This window comes from Dama dama, chromosome 17, assembly GCF_033118175.1.
Source record: "Dama dama isolate Ldn47 chromosome 17, ASM3311817v1, whole genome shotgun sequence".
NCBI lineage: Eukaryota > Metazoa > Chordata > Mammalia > Artiodactyla > Cervidae > Dama > Dama dama.
In genome coordinates this window covers 11,889,401-11,900,425 of record NC_083697.1, presented here as the reverse complement: position 1 = coordinate 11,900,425, position 11,025 = coordinate 11,889,401, and the positions used below count along the sequence as shown (strand labels likewise).

Here is an 11,025-nt window from a genome sequence, read left to right as displayed (position 1 = left end):
CCTCTTTTGCTTGGTGATGGAGCTCAATAAATAAACTAAGGAAAATCATCTGGAAGCTAGCCCATGCTTAATAATATTAGAAATTTAGTCTGAAATATTCTTTTCTGCTGATAAGGAAAGTGAAGTTAAAAAACTCTGTGCTCGTGAGTGAGCGTTAGAAGCTGGCCCCACTCCCAGAGCTAACTAGACTCCAAGGAAGGTTTTCTGACATCACCCCACAACCATGACAAAGTGAATATGCTTTTCTTTTAATGTGATACCTTCAAGTCAAAGATCAAATTCTCCATGATCATTGAAAATCTAAAATATGCCTGGTCTTCCTTTTCCAAAGCAAAGGAGACTGAGACTGTGAGTTGTGACTTCCTCTCCTTTCAAAGGGACAAGGCTATTCCTCACAGAGTTTCTACACGTGGTGTGTGATGAAGCAGCAAGTGCCACGGCCTGGGGGTCTGACCCTCACAAGGCGCTGAGGCAGAGAGTCCCCCAGTGATCCAGGGAGAGGGCTGGGAGGGGCTGGCTGACTTGTGGGTGAGGGGCGTGGAAGTCGGTCTTCTCGGATTTGCAGTAGTGCGCTGAGCAAGGGCCCTCTTTGCGCTTTTGCAGTCACCCATGGGGAGTTCAAAAGAAATTAGGTCTCACCTAAACTGGATTTTCTCCCAATACATTAGCGTTTGCACAATCTTGCCAATGTTTGGCAACTTGCTAATTGGTAATAGGATGTCTTCAGTAAATTAAATCATGTATTATTGCTGCTGAATTGACCTATAACAAGCCTATGAAGGAGTACTTCTTGTATATATGTTCAATTTTTATTCTGGTGGGAACACCTCAGTTAGCAAACAAAGTCCAGTACTGGAAGTTAGATTACAATGACTTTTTTTTACTAATTCAAGGAAATGGGAATTTACAAAAATATAGCAAAATGTTAGGAAGCAACTGTTGTTTTTCTGATTCACTTATACTCAAGTGTTGGCCAGGAGTGATTTGTCTCTTTAACAAGTAGAGAAAACAAAGCTTTAGGACGGAAAGGATAATTCTTTCTCAAGAATCATTAAGAATTAAGCCACCAAAGACTGAGGTTGTAAGACCCTTTAATCTTCCTCTTATACAAAGCTTCAAGTATTTTCAGAAGTTGAAGTAGAGAAGATTGAGCTGGAATTAAGCAGAATAACATCTGGAAGTTGGAGCTAGATACTCCCAGGTGTATCTCTGGATTATTTATTTGACTGCAGCTTCAACAGATGCTCCTGGTTTTCTTTAGATATTTAGAGAAATACAGATATTCACGAACCTCACATTCTTGCTTTACACCTCCTCACAAAGAGGATCTCTAGTTGGTCCTAGCAGAATCATTATTAAATGGATGAACTTAGTATTTTAAAATCTGCTTATTCTTTAGGCAGTCTTCCCTGACGGTTCAGACGGTAAAGAATCCTCTTGCAGTTCAGGAGACCTGGTTTCAATCCCTAGGTTGGGAAGATCCCTTGGAGGAGGGCATGGCAGCCCACGCGAGTTTTCTTGCCTGGAGAATCTCCATGGACAGAGGAGCCTGTTGGGCTACAGTCCATGGGGTCGCAAAGAGTCGGACATGACTGACTCACTAAGCAAACAGCATACCTGTAAATATTGTTGATCTGTGTTTGCTGAAAAGCTCTCAAAGGATTGAATTCTGGGCTTCCCAGGTGGCGTTAGAGGTAAAGAACCTGCCCGCCAATGTAGGAGACATAAGAGATGCGGGCTGGATCCCTGGGTCGGGAAGATTCCCTGGAGGAGGAAATGCAGCACACTCCAGTGTTCTTGCCTGGAGAATCCCATGGACAGAGGAGCCTGGCAGGCTGCAATCCATGGGGTCACAAAGAATCAGACACGACTGAAGCGACTTAGCACAATCTTTAGACATCTGTCATGTAACTGTATAATTTAACTGCAATAAAATTTGGATACATCTGTTTTCCATTTTAATTGGTTTGCGAAGACAGAGTTACGCTTTTTGTTAGTAATTATGCAAATACACTGGAGAAGGCAATGGCACCCCACTCCAGTGCTCTTGCCTGGAAAACCCCATGGAAGGAGGAGCCTGGTGGGCTGCAGTCCATGGGGTCGCTAAGAGTCGGACACAACTGAGTGACTTCACTTTCGCTTTTCACTTTCATGCTTTGGAGAAGGAAATGGCAACCCACTCCAGTGTTCTTGCCTGGAGAATCCCAGGGAAGGGGAAGCCTGATGGGCTGCCGTCTATGGGGTCACATAGAGTTGGACACGACTGAGGTGACTTAGCAGCAGCATGCAAATACACAGGAAGGAAAACAGATTTAACTGCAAATTCATGTATTTTTGAACTTCTCTAAATACATATGTACACAGCAAAGCCATCACCATCACATTACGATTTTATCTTTCATAATCTAGTCCACCTAAAAATGAAGTAGGCTTACAATTTCTCATCTTAAAGAAATGATTTGTGTTTATAGTTTCAAATTTACTATTTTCTTCAGGTTGAATCCATTTAAGAAAGTATATACACCTCTTCAACTCTGTTTATTGGTTCTCTGAGGTGAACAATCATGAAATTAGCATCTAGATAAACTGGCTAAAGACCTAAGCCCCTATAAAAACAATGGGAGCAGTGTTAAAATTTCATAACTGCAGAAACTTTTCCCCTAGGGAACACATTTAAATCAACACACAATATCACTGCATCACAAATGGAGTTGCTGAAATCATGAAATCATTTCTGAAAGTCCAACAGCAATATGCTGAACAGAGTTTCGAGGCATCACCCATAATTCATCAGCCTGATCTCATTTCCAGGAAACTGGAAGTTGTGATAGGCTGTAAATTCTGGCTCCTTGGACTCGATCAGGATCTCAGCTGTCTCAGCCTCGTCCTCCATTCCTGCCAAGGGGAGCCATGCCTGGGCACCCGTAGTGAAGGCGGGGTGTGCAGCGGTGGAGACAGGAGCCCCAGCAAGCAGGGGGACGAGGGCCCTCTGCCAAGCTCTCCCCGGCCTGTGTGCCCCTCTGCCGGTGTGCGCATCTACTGACTGGCTTTCTTTTCTGAGGGGAGACCTGTGAAAACCAACGGGAAAATGCTTCAGATTGAAAATTAAAGGTTCACTTCTCTTATTCTGGCTTAGGGCTAACATAAACTTTGAGGCTGGCAAGAAAAGAAATACTTTATTCATGAGCCCCCACAAGTTTACACTGAGAAATCAAAAGGTGGCAAACGGAGGGTTATTATTTTCATCATTGACACATGCTTACTATTTCCCGAAATCACTTGTGGCCTCGTTCTAATCATGCCTGACGAGGAATGCTCTGTACTACTTCTCGTTCTTGCTGGCATTTTGGTGGCTCTGGCATTTGCTTATGAAAGTGAGTTATACATGTTACTATTAGGTTCAGTACTCAATCCACAAAGAGATAATTGCCAAATATACTACTTTAAAAATATGATACTGGGTGCATTATTGCCAAAGCCATAGAAAAGATCAGAGTTGGTAAGATGTGAATGAGTATCATGAAAACCAATGTGAAAAATTTGGAATTTTAGTAGAAGCAGGAAAAAATGCCACAAACGAGTGCTAGGGAAGACAAAATCAAAGAAGTTTACTCATGGCAACAGAATTATTGCCATGAATGCCAATATGAATGCCAAGAAATGGAGATTTCCTGATTGATGATAATGATTTAGTATGTTAAATGTTTTATATTTGCTGCCCTGCATTTGGCAATTTCAAATATATGCTAAACTAACATTTTAGTAACAGGAAGATAAGAAGTTACTTTTTCATGTTTAAGAAATATTATTCTGAGAACTGTGGTCACTACATAAAAAAATATCCACTGGAAACCACAAATCTTATAGAAGAAAACATAGGCAGAACTTCTTTGACATAAATCATAGCAATATTTTTTGGATCTGTCTAAGGCAAAGGAACAAAAGCAAAAATAAGCAAAGACTTAATTAAACTGAAAAGCATTTGCACAGCAAAGAAAACTAACAACAAAATGAAAAGACAAGCTACTGAGTGGGAGGAAAATACTTGCAAATGATTTGAATAACACGGGGCTAAAGCTAACAAATATAAATAGCTCATATAATTCAACATTAACAGAAAACAATTGAAAATGGACACAAGACCTGAATAGACTTTTTTCCAAAGAAGCAGACATTTGACCAATAGGCACATGAAAAGATACATCATTAGTCATCAAAGAAATGAAAGTCAAAACCACAGTGAGAAATCAGCTCACACCTGCCCAAATGACTGTCATCAAAGAGACCACAGATAACCAGTGTTGGCAAGGAAGTGGGGAAATGGTAAACCTTGGACACTGTTGGTGGGAATGCTAGTTGGTATAGCCGCTGTGGAAAACAGCATAGAAGTTCCTCAAAAAAACTAAAAATAGAACTAAATATGATCCAGCAATTCTACTCCTGGGTACATAGTCAAAGAAAACAGAAGCACTGATTCAAAGCGATATATGTATCCCAAAGTTCATTGCTTATAAAGATCAATGTTTGTCTAGGAATATATTTACCACTTGTATTTTCATATGTTCCTGTACATGTAAATGTACTTTTGCATTCTATTTAGTATTCTTGTAGCAAAATCACTTAGTTTACTGATAGGTTTTGACCTTTAGAGTATTAAAGGTGAAGCGGCATTTTTCCTATAATTCTTTTCTATCACTCTAGAAACAGGCATAACATTATCTGCCTCTAAATTTCAATCAATTCTTCTCTATTCAGTAAGAAAGTAAAATATTTTATAAAAGAAAAATATTGCTTTGTACATTGGTTTTGAAAATTGTACAATGCATAGTCTCCAAGTTTCTGCTGTTTCTTACATTTCTTGAGTAGTTTTTACTGTTTACACTGGTTCTGTTATCTCTTCATACAACTGGGAACTGTAAAAAGTCCAACTAATCCAAGCCATTTACCAAAGTAAAATCACCTGTAATGTTTAAATATAAAGACAGTTACAAAAAGACACAAACTGAAAAATATAGATTCTGACTTTCAGGACAGACCATTAGAATTTACTTAAATACAATAAGTGCAAAGTGTGATACTATTACATTTTACTTAATATGGCTTAGCAGTTACAATGTGGGGGCGTGTCTGTGTCCCAGCCAGTCACCAGCCACGGGGGGGGGGGGGGGGGTTCGACAACTCATGTGATCTCTCTGCTCCTCAGTCTGCACATTCGCAAAACAGGACAACGGCAGTCCTCATTTCACACAGTTGCTGTAAGGTTTCGATGAGATAATAAACATAAAGCACCTACAGTAGTTTCTGGCATATAGTCAGTGTTATAGGGTGAACTGCGCCCTCTTCAAAGGATATGTTTAAGTCCTTGGCCTGTAAACATGTCCTTATTTGGGAATAGGGGCTTTGCAGATTAACATAAAGCTATACTGGATTAGCCTAATCCAATATGACTGGTGTCCTTATATATATAAGAAGGGGAAAATTTAGACACAGACACAAAGGGAAGACAGCCACATGAAGATAGAGACAGATTCAGGTTATGCTGCCCCAACCAGGGAACATCTGGGACGACTAAAAGCTGAAAGCAGCAAGGAAGGATGCCCCCCCCGCCCCCGGCAGACTCTGAAGGGAGCTTGACCCTGGCAACACCTAGATTTTGGACTTCTAGTTCTGAGAATAAATTATGTGAGAGCATAAGTTTTTGATGCGATAAGACACCTAGTTTGTGGTATTTTGTTATGGTTGCCCTAGGAAACAAATTCAGCCATTATTCTATTAATTACTTATTACTTGACATTGGTAAAGGCCAGTCAGAATGGTTGGGCTTTGATCTTCTGTATTGTAAAGAAATAATGATGTTTGCTTACAACACAATCTTGCACACTTATATTCATGCGGTTCCAAATATGTAAGAACTGAACTCCAGTTTATTAGACAAAGTTTAACTCTACACCATATGAGAATTTTGGAAGGTACAGAAGTGATTGGCATACAATACAGTCAAAAACCATAGCCTTATAACATTTCAGAAAGGAGTCAACAATGTGTTTTCAAGGTTATACTAACTCTACTGCGCCATAATTGTTTTGGAAACATGGAAATCATTTTGCATAACATTCTGATAATGGATAAAATGAGATTGAAATATTCTTTGTGAAATCACACGTTTAAACAGAAACTATAACCCATTAACATCTGTGGACTTCAAAGTAGAAAAATGCCATTACTTAATGCTATGCAGAGAGAAAGCCAGGAAACTCTCAAAGATTTGAAAACCTTTATTTTAATCTTTAGTTCTAAAAGATTTGCTTTTCAGTGAGTCCCCAAAGCATTCTAAAATAACCACGGCTGTACCTGAGAGCAAGACTGGGGGTCAACTGAGCCGACGACTCTCCCAGGTGTACTAAATACCTGCTGACCTGATGCTCAGCCAGGGAGCCCTTCCCCTCTTCAGAGGGCCCAGCTCTGGCCCTCTGCCGGCCAGACTCCCTTTCACTATGTGAGCCTGCCTCCCTTTAGAACAAGCCCCAGCACCCGCAAGCAGATCCACAGATTCTCTGCCAGGCAACCCTGGGTCTGCTTCCAGGCCCCATGTGGTCCTCTTCTGTTTGTAGGGTGGTGAGGGGTATATGGATGAAGTTGGGATATGTCCACTAGGCTGTTCTCAAATTCACACTCCAGACCCCTCCCGGGGGAAGGTGAGAGGGCTCGGGTGGGGGCACTGCCCAGGTCTTTCCATGTGTGTTCTGGCACAGAGCTGATTGAAATCTGAGGGTCCTAAAGTTGACATTGGCCTTCCAGCTTCATTTATCAATAGGAAGATCAACTATACTTTGGGATTCCCTGGTGGCTCAGATGGTAGAGTCTGCCTGTAATGTGGGAGACCTGGGTTTGATCCCTGGGTCAGGAAGATCCCCTGGAGGAGGGCATGACAACCCACTTCAGTATTCTAGCCTGGAGAATCCCACGGACGGAGGAACCTGGCCAACTACAGTCCACAAGTCACAAAGAGTCAGACACGGCTGAGCGACTTCACTTTCACTTTCTTTTGCACCCACTATACCTTTGAAAAATCAGAAGGCTACTGCTCCATGTGTAAAAATCAGAGTCACTATTTCCGGTTAAATTATAATAAGAGGAATCACAAAGGAAGATGCTAAGATAAAAATATCCTACATATATTGGGATCAGAAAAATAGATTTGTCATGAGTTGTAGGAAATTAATAAAAACTGAGAACTAGGACAATCTATAAGACACATGTACTAATTAACATTAATTTAAATATCCATATTTTTAAAAGGATCTTTTTTATTTAAAAATAAAATATTTAAAGTATTTATTATATGAGTAAAACTGAGAGCAATTTTCAGAAATAGTTTCTGTTTATAGATTATCAAAATCAGAGTCTCATTTTTCTACTCAATTTTCTTTCCACTGCTTGAATTTTGGTATTTCTGGCCCCAAACACAGGCCATATTGACTAGCACTATATTCTTGAATAGTGGAGAATAAATATATCAGTCATATAATGAGACAATGGAAATATCTTTATAATAAAAAGATTTTTAAACCTATATTTTAAAAACAATACCGCAAAATTATTTTAAGAATTCTGAGCAATTGTGTTGGCTCTACAAAGCAAAAGGAGCTTTCCAATTAAATGAAACAAAAACTAACAAGAATCCCTACTGAAATTAATTAATGGTACATGCAATGTCTGTGACAGCGTGATTTCAGAGCTTCTGCCAAGTCTCATGACCTGGCTTGACCTTGGAAATAGCATCAGCTTTGGAAACTAGAAGAGGAGCAGGTAGATTTTTAAGTAAGGAGTTTCTCTCTATGATGGTGCTGTAGTCATGATCAGTCCCTTCCCCTGCTATGGCCAAGCCACAGTTAGCTGCAGAGCTGTGTTGGTATGGAGGTCAGGTTTCAAATGGTAATGTCCCTTCAGTTTCCACTGACTGCTCATGACACATTTATTACACACTTATTCTTACGTGGGCTTCCCTGGTGGCTCAGTCTGCCTCCAATGTGAGAGACCCGGGTTTGATCCCTGGCTTGCGAAGATCCCCTGGAGGAGGGCATGGCAACCCACTCCAGTATTCTTGCCTGGAGAATCCGCATGGACAGAGGAGCCTGGTGGGCTACAGTCCATGCGGTTGCAAAGAGTCAGACACAACTGAGCGACTAAGCACATTCTTGCATAGTTAGTACTATGTCTTTTACCTGTGACGATCTAAGTGTCAAATGAGAAGCACAGATAATACACGCTATGACTTCCTAGGAAGAGGAGATTATCGAGGGTTAGGTACTAGTCCCATAACTATCCAATTATATCTATCATATATCTATATCTATCATATATCTATCATTTTAGAAAATTTTTAATATAGTGAGAGAGGTAGGTTTTCAAGGGCAGTATAGGATGTGATTCAAAGCACAGGTTTTGAAGTCTTAATATACCTGAAATCTAATTCCAGGGCTAAATCTTCCTAATCAGTTTCCTCATCTGTAAAATGGTCACTTTATAGCATTGCTGTGAAGATTAAAACAATGTTTTAAAAGTACTCAGGTCGCTACATAATAAAGCCTAATTTTTTATTGTAATTTTGCATCTGTAGACCATGTCACACAACATGCTTTACATCACAAAGCTCTATATTTTTTAACAAATAGACAAAAATCAGTAGGTCTCACACACTGACTATAAAACTATATATTTGCTTATTATTTAGTTTCTGAAGGTCATCATAATTCATTCCTGTTTTATATAGTTATTAGGTTCTATGATATTGGTCCAAGATGAATACAATAGTGATGTATAAATGGCTTTATGATATTATTGAATTTTCTACTGTATAATTTGCTGTCTAGTGATTAAACTCCAACTCAAGAGAAAATATCTTCAATATTCATTCCAGATCAATATAATATAAAATGGGAAATTATAATTGGGTGGCAACTCAGCTATTGTATAATAATGGATTTCAAAAACATAGAGATTATGCAACAACCATTATGGTTAATAGCATGCCTTTCAATTAAAAGCTCTCCATTAAGACTTGAACCCAAGAACTTTATTAAAGCCAGTGGTTATATTAGTAGTAGAAAAGAAAAAAGAAAGTACTACAGTCTGTTGATAAATATGTAGATATTTTATTAGAGAGTTCTCACTTTTTATCTTTCTTCTCCATAATGCTACTGTCAGCTGTGGCCTTTGCCACTCCCACTGCTTCAGTGTACAGTTGTCAAGGTTGTGTACTGCACAACTGTGGGAAGCTCCATTTATGTAGACTACCATGAAAAGCCCCTGGACTTGTGAAGTTCCCAACAGGAGAAACTACATATGGTATCCCTGGCCCCCTACTTCCACTCCATGCTGGACTCCTTGTACTAGAAACTAGAATCCTGTGACCTCAGATATGAACTAAAGGAGAAAACATTTCAAGCATGGCCTAAAACTGGAAAATGGCTCATTTTCAGCTTTTCTAGATAGATTCCAATATCTGGATAATAACAACTTAAAGAGCTACAGGTGTGTGTCACGTGGGATTTTTAAGCATGTAGCAGACATGGCTGACTTCTGCTTGCATGTGATAAGAACAGAAGTGGGATTATGATTATAGCCCAGTTTATGCAGCCCACTTCTGGGTGGCCTCACGAGAGCAGGGAATCAAGCAACAGAATGTCTAGCAGGTTCTGAAAAGAAAGAGGAGCGTGGCAAACCAGAGAAAAATAAGACAAAAGAGTATTCGAGCACTTTGCAAGTGACTTTTTACTGTTTTCCAGCACACTTGAGTGGGTGTTGTGGGCAACTCTGGCCTAAACTTGGAGTCTGACATTTAGTCATTAGGGAACACGGCCCTGAGCTTTTGGTTTTCTCTGTCTGCCAGTGACACTTGAAACGTCTGTCTAGCAACCTCAACATGAAAGAGTGATGTGCGTCTGAACTTTGCAGCAGAATCACAGAACTTTGCTGTTGTTGTTGTTATAACAGAGCCCTGCTGGAATCTCTAACCCCAGATGGAATACTGACTCTGAGACAGAATAGGAACAGAAGTCAGGACTGAGAGCCATGCATTTCTGCACTCCAGCATTTTCTTTTTCTAAAGGAGTTTGATTTAACTCCAGGCGCATCACATTAGAGTTGTGTATGCAACACAGCTTTATAGGGGATCCTCCCCAAGTCCAAGTGAATGCATGTCGAGTAAACATCCCCCCAAAGATCCTATTAAAATGTAAACATGAAAGAATGTTCAATCCAGCTGTGGTCTTACCATTTGCCTTGTGCTGCACATCTGGCGGAAACTGGTCAGGGGCATACCACTGGTAGTCTGGCTGTGTGGAACAATAAAACATTATTATAGCAATATGGGCTGCAAACCAAACACAGCGGCACATTAAAGATATAGCTATCCTATGTGGCTTTATTACCCAGGCAACGCAAAAGTAGTTGCTACCCAAACCTGTTGTCCTCTTATCTCCCTGATCACTGTTACCATCTCCCTACCCACCTCCCTCCTAAATCCACTTAGTGTTCAGTCAGAATTTGGGATTCTGACTTTTTTTTTTTTTTTTGAAACAGATGTGTTTTGAATATGTGCAGAAGTATAAACACATTTGTAAAAACTTACTATAGCCCATAAATAAAACAAAAGAATTTATCATCAACAAATGCTCTTTTTTAAAACCCTCGCAAGGGAGGTAACAGGAAGACCAAGACAAAAGTGTACAAGTTGAATGTTTTCCAGTGGTCCAAGGAAGAAATCTCAGCCAGGAAGACATGGCTTAAAGAGGCTCAGGATGCTAAAGCAGGAAAAACTTTCCTTTTGTCCTGTTCCTCTGCAGAAACTGTTCTCAGTTGCCTAGGCAGTTTAGACCAGAGAGGCAGTGAGAAGACAGCGCACACTGGGATTCTTCTCTTGGGATTTCTCCTAGATGTACGCCAATTAAGAACAGCTAGATATTGAACCTCAGGAAAACTGTCAAATGAATTGTGTTGAAATAAATATAAACTATGGGCTTC

The 11,025-nt window shown here is 40.0% G+C and overlaps 1 protein-coding gene across 1 annotated transcript in view; it reads right to left on the bottom strand.

Moving 5' to 3' along the window:
* Positions 1-1,139: 1,139 nt before the first annotated feature.
* TNIP3 (TNFAIP3 interacting protein 3) overlaps positions 1,140-11,025 on the bottom strand; it is a 113,567-nt gene continuing 103,681 nt past the window's right edge. The window contains exons 13-14 of the mRNA XM_061164719.1: positions 10,277-10,337; positions 1,140-3,068 (exon numbers count right to left, since the gene is read on the bottom strand). Of these exons, the coding sequence (XP_061020702.1) occupies positions 3,037-3,068; positions 10,277-10,337 (93 nt within the window). The 3' untranslated portion in view covers positions 1,140-3,036. The remainder of the gene's footprint in view (positions 3,069-10,276; positions 10,338-11,025) is intronic.